The 21,065-nt window shown below is 48.3% G+C and overlaps 1 protein-coding gene across 2 annotated transcripts in view; it reads left to right on the forward strand.

Moving 5' to 3' along the window:
* ZFHX3 (zinc finger homeobox 3) overlaps window positions 1-21,065 on the forward strand; it is a 174,945-nt gene that overhangs the window by 50,219 nt on the left and 103,661 nt on the right. Inside the window, exons 2-3 of one of the 2 annotated variants that reach the window (XM_075161724.1) lie at window positions 10,310-13,053; window positions 16,403-16,899. In XM_075161724.1, coding sequence (XP_075017825.1) covers window positions 10,356-13,053; window positions 16,403-16,899 — 3,195 coding nt within the window. In that variant the 5' untranslated portion in view covers window positions 10,310-10,355. Of the gene's footprint in view, window positions 1-10,309; window positions 13,054-16,402; window positions 16,900-21,065 lie in introns of those variants that run through there. The other variant, XM_075161725.1, reaches the window with a different exon arrangement.

The raw sequence follows: 21,065 nt of genomic DNA on the forward strand, positions 1-21,065 counted from the left end.
AAATTAGCCTAAAAGGCACTCCAAATGGGAAGGTTTCCCAACTATACTGGCAGGTTTCTTAACCTGTTTCAGGGTTCTGGGTTTTTTAGGTTATCTTCCAGCGATAAAACTGTGAGCGGTAAAATTTACTCCACACCAAAACTAATAGCCGATCTGAGCACACATCCTGGTGACCTGTGACCTTTGCAGTGGGGCTTTGCAACACCAGTGTGCAATTCAGAACTAACGTATCAGACAGCCACGGTGTTTGTCTAAGTAGCAAGCGGAATGGTTACTGAATGACCTAATGCTGCTGAGCCTGCTCTCCTTGTCCAAAGCGTCGGCTTTCCCGAAGGGTGGGAAAGAGCGACCGAGCCCGGGACCAGGCAGCATGTCTGTTTCCTAACAAGGACTGGATCTGAGCCCTGGCAGAGGAGATCTGCATGACTTATGAATCTAACTCTTACCCTCTGCTTGGCCCTTGACACTGGTCTGGAACGCACATGTTGTTTGGTTAAATCAGTAGAAAGGAGAAGCGTTGGCAGGACTTCTTCCCTAGGCATGTGAGCCTGCATGTGAAGAGCATTGCTCGGAGAGTGCGGTCTAGCAGCAGAGCATTAGCTTTTCAGGCTGGGCCATCTAAGGTTGGCTGTGTCTGCTCCCGAAGTCGTGTTGCAGGGCTGGTTGACCCTTAGTGGTGTTGGTTTATTAAGAGTTGACTCTCAGAGTAGCAGTGCAAATGCTTCAAGTGTTTCTGACTGGGTGGGGCTGCTCAGCCTGTGAGTAACTGGAAGGTGGGGGGTGGACGAACCATCAGCAGAGCTGCAAAAGCCAGCTGCAATCCCTCACTTTCAGGAGTTGCTGCTGTGGTTTGCATCCTGTAGGCTTGCTATAAAGGCTGCGCTTTCGTCTTGGATTCAGGAGCAGCACTCTGGCGATTTCAGGAACATCTTTGATTTGTTCGTATGTGTCTTTATGGTGTTTGAAACTCAGAACAATTCAGGGCTTCTCTCTGAACAAGCATTGCTGTGGGTGAGGTGGGTGTAGGTGTTGCCTAGTGCAAGGTCTTATGGATGTAACTGCCCTTTGTAGTAGGGATTGGGTGGCCCAAACGGAGCTGTGGCAGCTTTTATTGGTACAAGCTACTTGTCAGGCTGCTAGGGTAAAAATGAAGGAGGGGCAAAGGGCAAGCTTCAGACTGTGGCAAAAGGGAGGAACAGAAAGGCCCTTTTCCTGAGGCACTAAGGTATGGGGGGACTTGGGGGACTGCAGAGTCCATGCGATGGAGCGAGGCAGTTTGTCCTCGACAAGTCTTTGGTTAGTTTTGGAGTTAGGTCAACAACAGCACACTGAAAATGTGAACCAGATGCAAATGTAGTTATTTATGCAGCAACATAGGCTGGAAACAGCATTTGACAAGAAATGTGGGGTTTTCAAAGGGGTGAATTGCACAACTGCAGAATCATGGAATGTGCAATGTTTTGAAACAAACCGACGTGAAAACAAAATCTGAAACTTCTGTGGTGTCCTACTCAAGAGGAGAGGTTCATGCTGGCCTGAAATAAGCTCCGTGTCCTGGGAGCGTGTAAATGCCATGTCGCTTATGAACTAAGGAAGCGCTTTACTTTGTTTTGTAGAGAGAAATGCAACTTAAGCTAGTTTACCTCTGCTACAAAATACTTTCAGTGCCAGGAGTCTCTCTGGAGGAATAAACACTCTTTTCCCCAGCTGCTCACTTAAAACCCTCTGGATTACTCTGTTCTCAATGGCAGTGGGTTGATGATTATATAAATATTTTCGTGTGTAGTACAGTAGCTGGTTCAAAGGGATCAGCAAACTTGGAATAATACAAGTTCATAACAAAATGTTTTCTGAAAAGCTGCCTGAATCTTGTATTACTCTCACTGGCTCAATTTTAGCTGGTGTGAAGGACAGAGGAAAAAATGTGGATAATGTAAAGGTTCACCTTTTCAAGGAGACCCTTTCTCTCAGTTTCATGCCAAGTGCTTGAGCCCTACAGCTTTCAGTCCTGTTTTGTTCAGCATTTCCTTTGCTTCCTGCTGCTTGAAAAGCTGTTTATGCTAATGATCCTGTGAAGATCTGAGGAACTGGCTGTGCCTATGCATGTGAGCCTGTGTGTAAGAGAGGGCTTGCATTTTCTGTCCTGTTAATGAGCGTGCGCAGTGCAGCGCTTGTTTGTGTTGTCAGCATGCCAGTTCTGGAGCACTGTCGGCTGCCAATGGCAAGCCCTCCATGTGGTTGTCTTCCTGCTGGGAGAAGACCGTCCTGTCCTTTTCGGGTGCCTGATGGATCTTTCCTTTCTGTAGACCACTGTGCTACCTCATCCTCTTCTGGGACCTCATGCCCTTCAAGACCCATTGGCTAGAATCCCTCAGAAGGGAAAACAAACAGCATTCATAGGGGCTTCCACGGAGGCATGTGAATTCACCGAAAGGATTGTCAAGCAGTGGAACAGGCTGCGCAGGGAAGTGGTTAAGTCACCACCCCTGGAGGTATTTAACAGACGTGTAGACACGGCATTAGGGACATGGTTTGGTGGTGGACTTGGCATTGTTAGGTTAATGGTTGGACTCGATGATCTTAAGGGTCTTTTCCAACCTAAATGATTCTATGAATTCTTGGCTTTGCCAGGATTACAAACCAGGACTTCACAAGGACTTGCAGCCCTGGGACTCTTGTCAACAGGTGTTGGAACCCATAGGTCAATGTTGGTTGGATCCTTCTTCCACCAGCAGGCGGGTCTGGCTTGATAATTCCACTCCTGGTGCAATGGTGTTGAACGTGGCCACATGTCCAGCTGGAAACAACAGTCTGGCACTGAGCAGTGTCTGCAGAGAAAACTCTAGGAGAAGTCAAAACGGAGCTTGGGCTTTTGGTTGGTAAAGCCTAACCGCAGAAGAGGAAGAAGGCTTGTTCAGTATTTGGCAAGACTGACAGCCCATTACGAATACTCGGCAAACCACGTTTGTTGATGAGGCAACTCCTCTGTGATCAGCTGTATGCCAAAACACAACCTGGTCTTGCTTGGAGAGGTGCAAGATATGACTTGCTGTGTGAAAGAGGAAAATTAGTTCATAATTTCTTCTTTAAAATGTTGAACATGGCAAATAAATATCAGTATTTTCAGAGGTTTTTTTTGTTAGGAATTGCATAAGAGGAATCCCAAGGCCCTGACATTGTAAAATGTTGATGGAAACCCCCAACGAGAAATCATTCTTCAAGCTGTGCATCCGCATTCACTATTATGCTTAAATTTTGGCTCATAAGTACCATTTTATCCTAATATTTCAAGTCCTGCTGCAGAATCCTCAACACTTCCCTTGGGCTGGCAGGTATTCTTACTACTTTCTGGCACCTTAATGAATGTAAGAGAGCTGGAATCTGTATCTTCTGCTTAAGTTAGAAGATAAAAGCATTTTATGAAACTGGGAATTTAAACTATCTCTGTATTACTACCAAGCTGGAATACCCAGCCCTTGTTGCTTAGGAAATTTGAAAAGATCTTTCTATTCTAGGACGTTACTTTCCACATATTTGTGTGATAACAGCTGCTATATAAATCTCATAAAGTGACAACATGCTCATGCAACCTTATTTTACCCTCTTATGTGACCATCCTGCTTACTAAGCGAGGCAGAGTGTGATCATGTAATTAAAGACAGTATCATAATTCATATGCATATAGGAGCAAAATTAAAGTTGCTTTGGCAACATACATTCTCTTCTTCCTTAATTTTTGAATTCTCGATCCTAGGTAATGATTTTTATCATGTCTTTCCATATGCAATTTCCTAAGTGTGCTTTGTAGCACGCCAGGTGCGTGGAAGTGACACAGAAAGCTTCGATGCTCTGGGTTCGTTGTGTCACTGCTCCAGACGGACATGGTAATTGCCTTGCATCCGCCCTCCCAGACTTCCTGCTCTCAGGAGCTTTGAACATACCTGGTCCTAGGGATCATGAAGTTTAATTGGCTGCTCGGTCACCTTTGGTACGTCCATGCCTAGTTTTTAGGCTGGAACAAATGTCATCAAATGCCATTCCTGAGACATTCCTGACCTGAACATTAGCACTTGCCAGGCTCTGTCCTTCTGAGGACGTTGTAAAAGGCCAGGCTGAGTGTGGAAGGAGGGTTGTGCCCAGAACATCTAAGCCCGCCTTTAGTCCTTATGCTGTCTTTGTCCTCTTGCTTCTGTCCCTTTCTGTTTCCCCTCTGAATCACCAGCACCTGTGCTGGAGCTAATCTAGGGTAGTCTCTCAGCCTGTATTTATGGTATTGATTTATAGAGCGTCTGTTGGCACAAGAGGTAGGTGTGTATTTACAAAGTTTAGAGGCCGTTGTGCAGTTTTCTCCAACAGGAACCACTCAAGTTCAGTTGCTGACCGTGAGCATTTGCATGAACCGCGACTTTTGTGGAGCCACGGCAAAAAAGCTTAAGAGCTGGCTGGAGTTTGTGAGCCACTGCTGCTTGCCAGGATGCTCTGAAGGAGCAGACCCTGCTCATTACAGGGTTGAGCACTTCTCTCCACCGTGCGGCTGTGGGAATAGGCAGGGGGAGGGGTGCCTCGCTGGGTGTCTTCCAGGGTAATGGCCGTGGATGTAACGCATCTGCTTGTATCTTTTCCCTGTCCTCAGCACCCTTTTTTTCATGGTGCCATGTGGGTCATTAGCTGAGGGAACAGTTTCTCACTGTCTCTTTCTCCTTTTGTTTTCCTCCTTCCTCATTGCTTCCAGTCTTGGTTTACTGCCAAACAGCCTCTTGTGAAAGGGCCGCCTAATTAACCCTGTGCTAATTAACAATTTAAAATTACACAGCACGGCTGTTCATATTTAATTCTCGGGAAGCCTGGGCAACAGCAGGAACCCCCTCCTCCCTCCCGCTCCCGTCCCTGCCGCCCGCACTGCTGCCGCGTGTCCCTGGGGGGAGGAAGCAGCCTGGTGTCACGGGCCGGGGGCTGCCCCAGGAGCCCCCAGCTTGTCAGGGGAGCGGAGGGTGTTGCTTTAGCACCAGCCGCTCCTTGGCAGTGGAAGCGTTGCTGTAAGGTGGCACGTCTGTCCCTGTGAGGATGGGGCCGGGGGCTGTAAGGAGGTGATGGGGGGAGACGCGGGGATTGACTCCACTTGTGTTCTGGACAGAGCGTGGCTGCAAACCACCAGCTGTGGTTAGTAGAAACTCTTGATGAAAGCATGGGGCACGCAGTGCGGTGCTTTCGGATGCACTGTGCCGTCCAGATGTAGCTCAGCTCCGGACCGCCGTGGCTGCTGCTCCTGCCCTGATGCAGTGCTCCCTGCCCCGCGGTGTCCGCCCTCCTCCAGCCAGGTCCCAAATCAGCGTGGAGGGGCTGCGAGATATAGCGATGCTGCAGGGAAGAAGCAGGGGCTTGGGTGGGCTGTGTGCCGGAGGCATGGCGAGCACGGCAGCAGGAGCCGCGTGGAGCAGCGGTGGGACGCGAGGCCAGAGAAGGGACGGGGAGAGCCCTTCCCTGCCGCTGGGGCGGTGGGAGCGCAGGGAGTCTCCGGTGCTCGGGCTGTTCTCTCTATAACTGGAGTTCATTGATTTTACGGGAAACCATGTTTACAGACAGAGTGCTGATCGACCTGACGAGTTGACTTCTGCCTCCTTAAGTAAGAACTACCTTTTCTTATTGACTGGCTGATAAACAGAGTGGAGAGGGCGGGGGGTAGGGAGAGGACAGGAGGTGTGGAGCGCGCGTTGTTCAGTCTGTCCTCACAGGCTCTCCTTGTCCTGTGTGGGTCACTTAGGGGTGGTCTGAGATGGAGGAAGATGCAAGGCCCATAATAGCGAACTAGTAACTACATCATACTCCTGCTTAAAGTCTGGTTTGCTTTAAGGAGAGTATTGCTCTTTTCAGTTTAAAGGGATGATCTCTGCAGTTCTTGTGCAAATAGAAACAAATATTTCTGTGCTTCTTCCTCCCTCAGTATTGTTCTTCAGGAATAGCTCTGGTTACGAATTGAACGGGCAAGAAAAGCTTGGGTTGGCTTAGGGGCTTGGCCTGCGTCCAGGGGCTCTGGCAGGTCATGTTTCGGTTGTGGGTTTTTCCACCTGCCCTGGAAGGGCTCCTCTGTGTTGAGGAAAGGGAGAGGAGAGAAAATTCCTTCAGAGTAGCACCTTCTGAGCTGGTTAACTTGGAGCGAGTGGGGGGAGAGATGTTAAAGCAACCCAAGGCAGAAAAGCCCACCAATTAATTGGTAAGCGCTTGCAGGTTTGCCTGGCCTGGCTGGGAGAAGAGATTGGCTTTCTTGTCAATAAACAAGTCCCCAGTGCAGCATCAAAGCCGCAGTCCTTTATCAATCGCGGCCTCCTCTTCCCGCATGTTCCTGTAACTTACCAAGCATTTATTACATTGATTTTACAATCAGGCTGTTAACCCTCCCGCCTCATCAGCCCTGCTAACCCTTTTGGCCCTACTGTCAGTCAGGCATCTTTCTGCCAGTCAAGAGTTCTTGGTAATGGAGATGCTCAGGTTCATGCTGTATCTCATCTAGGCATGTTTCCTGGGGAGCTGGCTGTGCTGGCAAACGGAATGCTTTTTGTCTAAAAGCATTTGTGGGGTGCTGTTGTTCCACATTGCATTTTGAAGTCTCAAAACTCTTCTTGGCAGAAGTACGAGGCTTATGGAGTTTCTTATTTTACTCATTTTTTTTTCACCTGATATGAATTTGTTTTCATTTAGTTTGGATTGCAGTTGTCAATGCAAAAGGTAACATTGAGAGGGAGAGAGTATGTTATGTTGTGGGAAGGTGAATGTGCAGCCTCAACACAGAAGGATCTGGGATCAATTTAAAGAAAACACATAGCTGAGGACAAATGGTCAGTGGGAGAGAGCTGATGCAAGTAAGAGCTGTTACAATGCAGTGTTGAAGTGTCATTTTAGCTGAAGTAAGCACAACTGGCTGATTAAGAAGACTGAGCCTTTTGGCAACAGGATTATGGTACTCTTCTTTCTTATTCCACTCAGTGCACCAAGTTATTTTTATTGCAGGTCAACTCACTATTTATCCCCAGTGCAGCTACAAAGACAGTTGCGCATGGCATAGGGTCCAAGGAAGGTGGGGATTGGAAATGCTGTAAGGTAATATTGTGTGTGAACATTTTGGATCATTACACCATTGTGCCTCCGTGTCCTTCCGTAGGCATCCTCGCCACACTCGCTTTGAGAAATATTACTTTCTACCTTCACAGGTAGTTGTAAATATTTTTCTCAAGCTTCACCAGAAGTAAAATAGGACAAAAACCTGCCCAGATACCTTCAAACAGATATGCCCAGGATCGCAATCTGATGGTCAGCAGTGTGAGAGATTTGACTTGCTTTTGTCCTGTTCCACTTCTGCTTCCTGCATCCCAGAGTAATGTTTGGGTGTAGGGGAGCGTTACTGTTGGTGGCAGGGTGAGGACAGACAGAAGACACATCCCCCTGCTCCCTCTAACTGCTGGAGTGCTTTCTGGTGCTAGCGGGGAGAGCTTTTTCTTTCCTTTGCAGCGGGAGGCTCACCGGGGCAGGGGAAAGGGCATCAGAAGCTGTAAAATAACTACCAAGCAAAAGCGTTTAGGGATTGTATTCCCAAAGAGTGTGCAGGAGTAACCCTCAAAAGGAACTGCAGTATTTGGAGGACAGGGGAGAGAGATATTCTCTTCTTGCCTAGAGGGTTCGTATCTATTCTAACACACTGTTATTAATGTTAGTGTATAATATCACAGAAATTATAAATTTCCATTGTTGTGGATGAAGAGGCGCTTGGAAGAAGTGAAGGCGTGTAAACGTATGTGCATCTGATATGCATATAAGTACGTGCATCTGTCATTACATATACATAATTATGTAGGAAACAGTATAAAGGGAAAATATGAACACCTAAGGCAAATCAGAAAAAGTATGGATGGCTTCATGTAGTAAGGGAAAATAAACTGGTAGGTAACGAAACCAGGAAAAAGAAGATAAACGTTGAATGTTGCTCCATTTTCTTTTGCTTGAACGAATTCAGATACTTCATTCAGTGCTGCTGTGGCGTGTCACCTGCTTTGCAACTGATTAGGTCTTCTCTGGCAAATTTTCAGTTCTCTTCATACTTTTTCTTCTCTTTGCCCAGTTGTTCAAGTACCAGTTGCATGTCTGTGCAACAGCGAAGTCCCCAGGCGCTGGCATAGTTGCATGCAGCGTGTGCCGGGCAGGTGGATGCGCGGGGGAAAGGGCTGTGGTCTGTGTTGCAGGCACGCTGCTCTGCAGGAGCTCGCAAGGGTCTTCGTGTCTCGTGGACTCAAATGGAGCCAGAGTACTGGAAATACTTTCAAACTACAATTATAATATTTAATGTTTAGATAGCAGTGTAGGTTGTCAAAACACTAATAGTCTCTGTTGAAAGAGACCAAGGGCGGCAGCAGGCTGCTAATGTGACTGGAGTCTTTGAAGGGAGAGACCTTAAACCCCCGAGGTGTCAGCTGGTATGTACACAACTCTGCTGTGTGCAAACGGGTGGCGGGGGGTCCTGACTGATAGTCTCGTCTAGCCAGAGCTCCAGGACTGCGCACTGCTTGGAGTATCTCATGAGCTGAAGCAGCAACTACTTGGAGGATGCTCAGGTAAGAGCAGCTTTGAGAAAGCTGTGGTAAATGAGAGACGTTTAAAGAAAGACTTAAAATAGTTTGTATAACTTTACATATATTATTTAGAGTAAATCCCACTGAGTCAGTTTAAGAGTAACAGCATTGTTAAATTAAAACCTGCCCTGCCCCCCCAAACCCTTATACTGAGTATCAGCAAAAACTCTATCCAAGCGTGTATTCAGTTTTGGAATAGTCTGACAAGAAAAGTGGCGCTTGTGTTTAGTTGGTAGAAGATAAAATACTGTGGAAAAAATCCTGTGTGCCATTGATGACAGTGGATCTAGAGCATGAGTCTTTCGTTGTCTCTTGGTTCACAGATTGTAAAAACATGGAGAAATTGGCCTCTGCTTGTGTAGCTTTTCCTCAGTTTTTTTTTATGGATGTTTTGTATCTGTATGCCTAAGGAAATCTGTGGACCACAGGTTAAAAATCACTTTTACAGATGAGGTAATAGTGCTTTAATTTCTGCTGGTGTTTCCCCCCATGTGGCTTGCACAGGAGCTCTCTATAGGAAGCAGACTATAGAAATGCTTCTTTGCAGACAGGATTCTTGGTAGGTTTGCAGCTGAACTGGCAATCTCCTGCTGGTTGTGGTCTGCATTACAATGCTCCAGATCCTAGCGGTAGCACTACGTAATTTCATAGGTCTGTAACCTCTAGAAAGGCATGTCCTGCCAAACGGACCCGTTAGGTTTGCAGCATAAGAGATGCTGGTGGGATGCAGCAAATGGGGTAGAGGTGGTGGGGAGCCGTGGATATCAGCCATGCCCAGCAGCCCGTGCTCGCTGGCTGCCTGGCAGTCAGTGGGAGTTCTCCAGGTCTCGTATCTGGTGGAATAGCAATAGTGGGAAGGGTATCCTTCCTTCTCCTCCAGGACCTGCATCGGCCTTTTGCCTCTGGGGATGATAGGAAGCTGTCTGTGCACAGAGGCTGTGCCCTGCAGGATCTCTGGGAGCTTCCTGGAGCGTGGTGGGCTGACTGCTTTCCGATCCCCAGGATGGACCCTTGTCAGATCTGGAATTTCCTGTTTGGTTTCTCTCCTGATGTCTCTCTGTTTAAACTCTGTCCAGAACACAGCAATTAAATCTCCTGTGCATACCAAACACTGTTACTCTGAAATCTCTGTGAGTTGCTCTGGGTCTCATGGTCTGCCATGGAGGTGCACATGTGGTAGTTCTGGTTCTGTGCTCCCTGAACCACTAACGGAAGGGAATCACCCAGAAATAACAGCATCTGGCTTAGGGAGTCACGGAGTAAAAAATTTTAAAGCTCCAGCACTGTTGCAGTGTCTTAACTCTGTTTCTGTCGAAAGCTTTTCTGTTACATTTTTGTGTGGTTTTTTGTTTGTTTTCTGAAGATCTAAGGCTTTGGGGGGCAGTGCAGGTCCTACAATCTTCCTGCCCCCCTTCAGGAAAGGTCTTGGGGGAGGTTTTCACCACCTTCCAGTTCCCTTCGATTTGCCTCTTGCATTCCTGCTTCCATCACATTTCCATTGCTCGTTTCCAGCAGTGCATTACCCGAGGCCAGGCTGCCTGTTCCTGGAGCCCATCTTGGGGCGCCAGCTCTCGCAGCCTCCTGTTTGGTCGTGAAGAGCGGGGTCGGTGGCCTTTGTGGTGGGGCATCTTTACGGGAACTGTCTCTCTTTCCTGACTCACCTGCCTTTCTCCTTCTCTCCCCGCCTGCAGGTCCGAGCCGTACCGGGTGCAATGAGCGCTCCGTGCCGGCCCTGCCATGGAAGGCTGTGACTCGCCCGTCATCCCTGGGAAGGACAATGGGTGCGGCATCCCTCAGCACCAGCAATGGACTGATCTCAACAGCGCCCACCTCCCCGATACGGCCGGCAGCATGGAGCAGCCTGCGGCGGAGAGCCGCAGCCCCCTGGACAGCCTGAGGGTCCCTTTCCCCGAGCGCGTCCCCGAGAGCAGCGCCGCGGCCGGCCCCGGCGCTGAGCCTGCCGGCAAGGAGGTGAGCTGCGGCCAGTGCGCCGCCTCCTTCGCTGGCCTGCAGAGCTACATGGAGCACCGCTGCGCCGGCGCCCGCCCGCCCCCGCCGCTGAGGGGGGAGAGCGGGAGCGAGAGCAGCGAGGACGGGGAGGAGGAGAGCGACGTGGAGAACCTGGCTGGCGAGATCGTCTACCAGCCGGATGGCTCGGCCTACATCGTGGAGAGCCTCAGCCAGCTGGTGCAGAGCGGGGGCGCCTGCGGCAGCGGGGCTCTCTCCTCGCTGCTCCCGAACTCTCTGCCCAAGCAGGGAGAGCCCTCCGCCGCCGCTCCCGTCTACCCACAGATCATCAACACCTTCCACATAGCCTCATCCTTCGGGAAGTGGTTTGAGGGCTCAGACCAGGCCTTCCCGAATACCTCAGCCCTGGCGGGCATCAGCCCCGTCCTGCACAGCTTCCGCGTCTTCGATGTGCGACACAAAAGCAACAAGGATTACCTGAACAGCGACGGTTCTGCCAAAAGCTCCTGCGTATCCAAAGATGTTCCCAACAATGTGGACCTGTCCAAATTCGATGGCTTTGTGCTCTATGGGAAGAGGAAGCCCATCCTGATGTGTTTCTTGTGCAAGCTCTCCTTTGGGTATGTCCGCTCGTTCGTGACCCACGCGGTGCACGACCACCGAATGACTCTGAGTGAGGAGGAGCGGAAAATTCTTAGCAATAAGAACATCTCCGCTATCATCCAAGGGATAGGCAAAGACAAGGAACCCCTTGTCAGCTTTCTGGAACCAAAAAACAAAACCTTTCAGCACCCTCTCGTTTCCACAGCTAACCTCATAGGGCCTGGACACAGTTTTTATGGTAAATTCAGTGGCATTCGCATGGAAGGCGAGCAGGCCCTCCAGGCCGGGGCAGCCGGTGGAGCAGAGCCACCGCCGGCAGGCGTCCTGGCCCCCGGTGCGCTCCTCAACCTGGGCGGGCTGACCAGCTCGGCTCTGAAGACTCCCATTACCTCAGTCCCCCTGGGCCCACTGGCTTCCAGTCCCACCAAATCCTCAGAGGGGAAGGACCCTGGGGTGGCAGAGGGGGAGAAGCAAGAGGGGGGTGACCAGGACAGCCTCTCAGAAAAGGCAGAGCCAGTTGAGGAGGTGGAGGAGGAGGAGGAGGAGGACGTGGAAGAGGAGGAGGAGGAAGAGGAGGAGGAGGAAGAGGAAGAAGACGAGGATGATGAGGGTTGCAAAGGACTGTTTCCGAGCGAGTTGGAGGACGAACTGGAGGACCGGTCCCAGGAGGATGCTGGGGCTGTGGCAGGCGGCGGCAGCAGCAAAAAGGACCTTGCTCTCTCAAACCAAAGCATTTCTAACTCTCCCTTAATGCCTAACGTGCTCCAGACCTTGTCACGGGGCGCAGCTTCTACTAGTTCTAATTCTGCTTCTTCCTTTGTCTTTGATGGTGCAAACAGGAGGAATCACTTAAGCTTTAACAATGAGGGCGGCGGAGCCAGCGTGGCAGAGGGCAGCAGGAGACTGGACTTTATCGATGAAAGTGCCAATAAAGACAATGCCACAGCACCAGAACCAAATGAGAGCGCGGAGGGCGAGGACGGGAGCTACATCTCCCATCACCAGCATGCTGGCCCCCTCTGTGAACTTGGGGGTGGGGAGTGCCCCTCGGGGAGCGGCGTGGAGTGCCCAAAGTGCGACACGGTCCTGGGCTCCTCGCGGTCGCTGGGTGGCCACATGACTATGATGCATTCTCGCAACTCATGTAAGACACTCAAGTGTCCCAAGTGCAATTGGCACTACAAGTACCAGCAGACGCTTGAGGCGCACATGAAGGAGAAACATCCTGAGCCGGGTGGCTCCTGTGTCTACTGCAAAAGTGGACAGCCACACCCGCGGCTGGCACGGGGTGAGAGCTACACCTGTGGTTACAAGCCCTTCCGCTGTGAGGTCTGTAACTACTCCACTACTACCAAAGGCAACCTCAGTATTCATATGCAGTCCGACAAGCATCTCAACAACATGCAAAACCTGCAGAATGGAGGGGGAGAGCAAGTCTTCAGCCACACCGCTGGGGCGGCGGCGGCAGCTGCAGCAGCTGCGGCGGCTGCAGCAGCCAATATTGGTAGCACCTGTGGGGCCCCCTCCCCCACCAAACCAAAAACCAAACCTACGTGGCGGTGCGAGGTGTGCGACTATGAGACCAACGTAGCTAGAAACCTTCGTATTCACATGACCAGTGAGAAGCACATGCACAATATGATGCTGCTTCAGCAAAATATGTCCCAAATCCAACACAACCGGCACCTGGGCCTCGGCAGCCTGCCGTCCCCCGCCGAGGCCGAGCTCTACCAGTACTACCTGGCGCAGAACATGAACCTTCCCAACTTGAAGATGGACAGCACTTCCTCAGATGCACAGTTCATGATGGGTGGATTCCAGCTCGATCCCACCAATCCCATGGCAACGATGGCTCCATCTCTAGGTGAGGCTGAAGGGTTTTCCACTGTGTCTGCGTGTGAGGGAGGGACTGTGTTTGCGTTACCACAAAACCCTCGTGCGCAGGCTGGGCGCTGTGTGCCAAATCCCTTCCTTCTGTCTCTGCCGCCTGCTGCGTAGGCCTCATTGTGGAAAGCATCCTTACTACAGTGTTTCCTAAAGATTTTTCCTTGGTTTGGTAAGGAGTGTGAGTAGTTTGGTGGGTGGCTTTGTGACAGGGTCTGATCAGCTGCTGGTGCTCTCAAAAGCAGCCGTTGAGTTAGTTTGTTATGTGCTGTGTTGCCCTGAGAAGAAAAGGTAAGCAAGTTTTGAGAGTTGTGATGAATTCAGTGTTCCTCTGCTGAAGAAACTGAGCTGAAACAGTTCCTCTGATGCCAGCATGAGACACAAGATTCGAGGCTTGACCAGATGAGAATTATTAAACTGGAGGGGAAGAAGAGAGAAGATTATTTCTCTCATCAGATGACAAAAACACTTAAAAACGAGCTACCAAGTGCATTTTTTCTGACAAAGAGCATTCATCGAGTTCGTGTTGGCACTGTGCTTGGCACGGTGCGGGGCACACCCTATCCCCATGCAATTTAGTCCAAGAATTAGACTTAGAGTGGGGATAGAGGGTGAGGTCCTCTTAGGTTCCTCCTCTGCCCAGCGTGCACGTGCTTCCCACTGTGTTTGAACAGCGCTGTAGGGTGAGAGCTGGCACAGAACAGAGGGCCCCCCCGCCACGCTTCAGGCCTGGCAGACACTGACTGAAATTACTGCTGTCTCTACGTTGTTTTGCTGCTGCCAAGAATTTTTCACAGTGTCTTGAGAAAGTATGCGAAAAGAAATCTGCCACTTTACCTGCTTTCCTCTAAACTAATTTTTCCGTGCTGCGCTCTGCCCTCCCTAACCTTGTCCATCCATCGATGCTGTTATTACTGATGCGCTCCATTACTGGTTCATTGGTCTCATGCATGTTCTCCTTTCCTTCAACTATTTGTAGTACAGTTTATTATTAGTCCAGAAGGACATGAAAGCCATATGGGAGAACAACAATACAAGATACTAAAAAAATGAAAAAGAAAACAAAGGAACTCAAGTGACTGTAAATTAAAGTAATTAGCTTCTCCCCCCCGCCCCCGTGGTGTCCCAGCTTGCATCTTTGGGAGGTCAAGGACACAATCTTTTTTAGTGTATTTTCAATAGCTCCAAGTTGCCAACAGGTGTAATTGACAGTCATTTCTAATATAGCTTGTAGTGTATCAAGTTACAGTATCGTCTGTGGTGGGTTTCTTGGAAGGCACCCTTTTGGAGCTCATAGCCCCTCCTTACTGAAGCACAGGGTGGTTGCTGTGAGATAAGTTGGAAGTATTTTAACTGAAGCATCCTAAAGTGCATGACAAGGCCTTGAATGTACATGAGCTCACCTGGAGAATGATTTGTGAATTGTACACTTGATGGTTGCAAATCTTGAGCTGAAGATTACGGAGGGAGGCCCTTCCTGTGTCCATAAGCACTTGACATGAGCTCAGCTTGTTAGAGTTATATACGCACACTGTGAACTTTGCTGTAAGTGCAAGCAGATTTTTCCCATTTTTATACTTCAGTCCAAAATTGGATTTGAGTTGAATATTAGTAATTCAGAAGAGTCTGCTTTTGGGTTTTTACTGCATGATGTGTTCAGGACAGACTGATATAAAGAGAGGATTTCAGGATATATCCTAAAAGGGATGCTTAGAAAAATCACTACAATTAGGAGATATGGACCATAGAAGGCAAGTGGTGGGTTCCCTGCTCTTCAGATATTTAGTGAGCAGGTATGCAGGAGTAGCTGTACAGAGGGTGTATTTCTGCCGTGGCAGGGAGGTATAGAATGGATCAAGAAAAAAGATCATTGACTGCTTTGATGGAAAGACAGGTTCCTGGCAGTGCATGCAGATGGGACTTTCTCTCTCCAACCAGTTCTTCTCTGTGTGAGCACGAGATATGCTGGATGAAAATAAGGTGCTCTTCTTCTGACAAACTCAGCATTCAGGTTGTCTTGTAAGCTGTAGTTCATCCTGCTTAGGACTGTAATGAACATTGTGGTATTGCATTTCTGCAGGAAAGATAGTACCACGAACACTGCCCAAAGCTGTGGTCTGCACCAACTGTGGTTATATGCTTTCAGAAAGGTTAGAACGGTTCTGCCTGAACTTTGAGTGTCTTCCCAGTGTTGGCTGCTTCTCAGCAAACAGGTTGAAATATAGGAAGCTAAAAGTTGAGGAAATAAAATACCTCTCTTTGATTGACTGATAACTGTTGACCTGAAGGTTCCTTTAATAAGGTTGTTAAGCTGAGCTATGACGTAAGATCAAGGTAAAATGCTAAAAAGCTGCAGGAGGAGCATAAATGTCTTAAAAATGGAAAAGGAGAGCAAGGGTCCTAAGAAGGGGCTGGTGGTTGGTCTCTCTGCTTTGGCATAAAAAGTTAATATTCAAAAAAGAAAGTCTCTCTGTCCACATCTTCAAAGTGCTCTGATGTAAATAAGAGCTTGCTGCATTCATTTACTGTAAGTGAATAGAGTTCAGCTCTTGGTTTGAAGAGTAGATGTGACACAAAGACAGTAAGCGTCCTGCTGACTTTCCTTGACATGCTCTTGCACTCTGATAATGAATAGTGGTTGTCTTTTTCTTGGGCATACAAAGCGTCTGTCAACACTGTTTTTAGAAGACTGTCCACCATTTTGAACTCTTGGACAAGAGATGAGATCTAATAGTGCAGGAGTGGCACTCTTCAGATTGTTTTTTGTACTTGCCATGTTCTGCACTGTTGCCTGCTTCTGATGGCAGTGTGGTGACCCAACTGTAATGCTCCCATCACTTGGACTTGTGACTGTTGACCTTTTTTTATTTGGCAGGGACTGTGCTCAGGTACAAATGAGGTAACATTTATTGCTTCTTCAGGTAGGGAAGAAAAAACTGGGTAAAGTATTGCATTGTTCTTGAAATGGCCACGGAGACTTTCAGTGCGATACTAAGGAATTCTTTGTCCTCTAAAACTTTGTAGGTATTTTCTTGTGATCTTTCATGGGCAGAGGGTTGGATACTTCCTCTTCAGAGGATGGGTAGCAAGGGCTATTGCAGTCCTTGTCCAGCCTTACATGCCCGCTGCGATTGCTTTTTTCTTTGGATATGGTACTGACCAGCAGCCAGAGGAATAAGCGAAGGGACAGCTGTGCTTGGCTTTCGTTGTGCATTTGGTGGGTGCAAGAGTTGCGCTGAGAGCCGCGTATGTTCTGCTCTGTGCTGCTCTTCTGGCAAGTAAAGAATTCAGCTTTTCTGACCTCTTTCTCCCCTTTTTCCTCCGTGCAGTGGGTGGAGAGATCCCCCTGGACATGCGGTTAGGTGGTGGACAGCTGGTGTCTGAGGAGCTAATGAACTTGGGTGAGAGTTTCACGCAAACAAATGACCCATCGCTGAAGCTCTTCCAGTGTGCTGTGTGCAACAAGTTCACTACAGATAATTTGGACATGCTGGGCCTCCACATGAACGTGGAGCGTAGCCTCCCTGAAGACGAGTGGAAGGCAGTGATGGGGGACTCATACCAGTGCAAGTTGTGCCGCTACAACACACAGCTCAAGGCAAACTTCCAACTCCACTGTAAGACGGACAAACATGTGCAGAAATACCAGCTGGTAGCACATATCAAGGAGGGTGGCAAGGCCAATGAGTGGAGGCTGAAGTGTGTGGCCATTGGGAATCCAGTACATCTGAAATGCAATGCTTGCGACTACTACACCAACAGTCTAGAGAAGCTGCGTCTTCACACAGTGAACTCGAGGCACGAGGCCAGCCTGAAGCTCTATAAGGTAAGGGTTGGCTTTGCTTCATCTTCCTTCATTGCCCAAGTGCTGGAACAACGGAAAATCTATTTTGAACCGCAGTGGATTGGGATCCTTTGGAGACGAGCTGCTCAGATCTCTCCAGCAGGACCCAGTCTCACATGCATGGTACAGCTCTTCGACCTGCGTTCTGATAGCAACTGTGGTTGTTAAAGCATTAGGCCAGTGGGTGTTCACACTTTAATGGGGGCTTGCATGTCTTATAGCACTGCATATGTGTTAAATGATACTTTTGCACAAAAATTCAACAGTCACTGTTGAAAACATTGTGTGAGATGGTATTTGCCACACTTCTGTTGGCTCTTTTCCATAAGGCAGTTTGTTAACCCATACAAGATTCTTCATGAGCACTTGAAGGCTTTTACTGTTGTCGGAGAAGTGTGTTTGTCCTGGCATTGAGAAGGCTGGGCGGATGGAGTGGGGAGGGACGGAGGAGGAGGGGCTGCTGTCTCTGTGCTTTTATGCTCTGTGTATGTTAATGCTGGGGTCTGTAAGCAAAGTGTTGCTTGAGGCTGGAAAAAGGAAAAGACTGGAAGAGAAGCCCGTATACACGTGCATGTGTTTGATGGTGCATATGGACAGACTGTATTTGGAGGCATTGCAGGTTTTCATCCATGGCAGTATTTGGCCTATGACTGCCATCTTGTTTACTTTACTCTTCACCCCCTCCTCCCTCATTTTGTGTCTTCTTTATAACCATCTTCTCTTTCTGACTTATTTCTCCCGTTCACAATCCCCTCCCCTTGCTGGCCTGAACCCTGTGGGCTGTAACCCAAGAGGAGCTCCGGATACAGTAAATAGTCCTTTCACTCGTGCAGCAGAATTGCTCCAGACGTTTCTATTGATTTTCACTGGACTTAAAGCTTCACCTTTTTCTCTAATCATCCCATAATGGCTTTAGTATGAACAATCAGGTACGAATTGCCATAAATCTAAGCAGCCGCATACCTTCCATTCAACGAGTTATCCCACTCATTGTCTTCTCATTTCTCTCAGGTTTTTTTATATTCTTTCTGTCCTCATCCTTTTCTTCCTGCTTTCCTCCAAATGTGGTGAGATATTTTTTTTATGTATAAGTATATATACACGCAGACTGTATTTTGTGCTTCTTCATTATTTCTTTGAATATTTTTATTTATGTAATGGGAATTTAAAACTTGACATTGAACTGTACAGTAGTCCACCCGTGTCACAGTGCAGACACATTAGATTTCAAAACTCCTGGATTTTCCTGGGATGAGCAGTTCCAGCAAATTCTGAGGTGAAGGAGACAACCAGGAGCATGACAGAAGGTTTACCTTGAACTGTGGTTTCTGCTGAGCTCGCTATTGAGGCCAAGACTGCTGTGACAGTTGCTGTTACCATCATCAGCTGGGATCCAGCATAACACAGCAGAGTCTGGCTCTAAAAATGGTCAGGTCTACACATACGCCTCTGCTCTCAGATGTGCAGAAGACCTGAGAGAGTAAAATCAGCTTGGAAACTGGGGGCAGGAGAGTCCCAGTGAGACTTTAAAAAGTGAGCTGAGGAATTGAATCTCCTCTGTCTGTGGAATTCAGTTTGGGGTACAAAAGAGTTTTTCGAAAGCTCTATTACGAGTTTTAACACATAATATTGTTCTCTCAACTATACATTGCAAAAGTTTAAAAATTCTTTATCTAGACCCTTCATCTATAGGGGTTTCTACTGGGGAAGAAGCAATTGGGGCACTAAAATTCTCTCAGTCGGGGCGAGGTGGGAGGGGGGAGAAGAAAGGAGAAAAAAAACCCATCAAAGTCAGACTGGGGGACAGCTGTAGATGCTTGTAATAGATTCCTGAAACGCTTTCCTCAGGCAGGCAAAGAGGAATTGTCAATTTTCAGGTTCGTAAGAAGCCTGGGCAGTTCTCAGAGTTGTTATAGCCGTGTGTCGCTTCTGATGCGAAAGCAGTGAAACACCAGATGGAGAATAACACATTTCAGAGTAATGAAGTCTGCTGTATGGTCCATATATTAGCTTTCTAGTATGCTTATAAAAAGCCTGTAGCAGGGGACAGCGGGCAGCTGGATTCACAGCGTCTCGCTCCAGCGTATCTGGAATCGGTGTTTGACTTCATGGAAAAACCTCTCTATGGATCAGGCAAGCTTCAGTGCAATTCTTCCAGTCTTCAGAGTGGTGGTAATGCCATGTCTCTTTTGATAGCTGAAAAGATGCAGCAGGAGTGGGGGTAGTTCACAGAATGGTTTCTCTTCTCTCAGGCCTTGGTGTGGTCTGCAGTAAATTGAGATTGATTGGATGTTATTTTTCCTCTTGCTAATGTAATCCATTAGCCTGGCACATGCATAATCAGTTTAGAGCACAGTTAACTGGATGTAATCGAGTTCTTCCCTGCCTGCTGGAGAAAATCCTCTCCAGATGCTGTTGGGTGAGAGCGCATACTAGGCTTATCACACACAATCCTCCTTATTCTGCTTTTTTGCCATTTTTCTCTTAAATCGCATGTTATTGGCTGCTTGCATTGCCCAAGAGCCACTTCTGTTAGTGCTACTTGCTGCCAAAAAATGTGATCTGGAGACTTTGTTAGCCCGTAGTCTGGTGAACCTTTTAGTCTTCTGCAATGCTTCCAGTGCCAGAGGAGAAGGTCTGATCTGCTGCTGCCATCTTCGTCCTGCACATTGCAATAGCTTGCATCAGATCTCTTCCCACGTCAGTAATGAGGGGGCAGGGATGCCGCAGTGGGGTCCTTGCTTACAACAAGAAACTGGAAGGGTCTGGTAATCTTCCCTTTGTTCTTATCTTCTCCCTGAATCCCTGCTGTCCCCCTAAAATCTTGCGACTCAACTGGAAATCTTGCACTTGCTGGGGGAACGTGGTACCTGTGCCTCTCACCATGACTACTTATCTCCTTGGTGCGGTTGGTGGTTTTTATATTCTGAGAAACTACCTGGAAAGCAAAAGTACCGTTGTAAATGTGTGTGCTTATATTTTTGAGGTGGATGTACTGGCTTGAGATAGATGATGGGTTTGAAGACCCTTCGTCTCTTAGCTAGGACAGCCTGATGAATATAGTGAGACTGAGGTTGAGTTGTACTGGTAGTTGTAAGCAGAGGCAGAGACTCTGCAAACTCTTCACAAGTGCAGGCTTACTGTAGCAGAAGCTAAGTCTTGTCTCCTCGTGACCGCAGAGGACTAGGCCAGACTTGAAGCAGAGCAGTGTTCCCCCCATCTGGAAGAGGTCGGGCACGACGCAGTTCCTGGCATCTATTGCACAGGTGGAATTTCCAGAAGGAATTGATGTGCTCGAGCAAGAGCCAATTTTGGACGTTTCCTACAACTTCCTGAAAATCTCTAGTTCAAAACCTGCAACTCAGAAGAAGTTTAAACAAAGAACTACTGAAGAAACACATTGCTGGCCAGACTGCCAAATGAGTGCATTCAATGAGTTCATTCAGTGTCTTCCTTTTCAGTCTCTGCAAGTGCTGAGTTAACTTTTTTAGGGAATAGGGAGTCTGAAGGAGAGGGTTGGGGTTACATGATGCCCTGCATAGAAGTTCTTTGTTAACTAGGAGATGCAGAGTGTGCAGGAAAACAACCCCTTAATATCAGTACTCAAGATACTAGAGTGGTGAAACTTTGTGGATCTGTGCTGAGTTGGAAAGAAAGGAAGATGACCTGTGAGAAGGAAAGCAGGAGGTGCAGCTACAAACCCAGCAGGAGGTGGTGGGATTTCCCAGTTCCGCTGCAGAGCAGCGTGTCTCATCCTGCCTCTCCCGCAGGCACAGCAGGGGTGTGTGCGTCTCTTTTGGGAGCGGAGAGGCTGAGCTGGAGTAACTGCAGTAAGGTGCTGGGGTTTGGGAGCCAATCTTTGCAGTTCTGGTTAAGTACAATACATGAGATAGACCAAAACCAAAAGCATATGTTCTATGCGGTGTTAATCGAAGAACTATGCCGGGGCTGTTGGTCTTAGATGAAGATACTGGTCAAATAGGCAGCTGAGAAAGCTGGTGGAAAGGAAGGTAACCCCAAGGACACTGCAGTGTGACACACATGTAGGAGTGACAGAGGAGTTGGGGTGACAGTGTGCATTAACTTACTTGACTCCAGTAAAATACCATAGAATCCCCAGCAGTGATTTACTTCACACAATTAAGAAG

The sequence above is a fragment of the Calonectris borealis genome, chromosome 12 (genome assembly GCF_964195595.1).
Source record: "Calonectris borealis chromosome 12, bCalBor7.hap1.2, whole genome shotgun sequence".
NCBI lineage: Eukaryota > Metazoa > Chordata > Aves > Procellariiformes > Procellariidae > Calonectris > Calonectris borealis.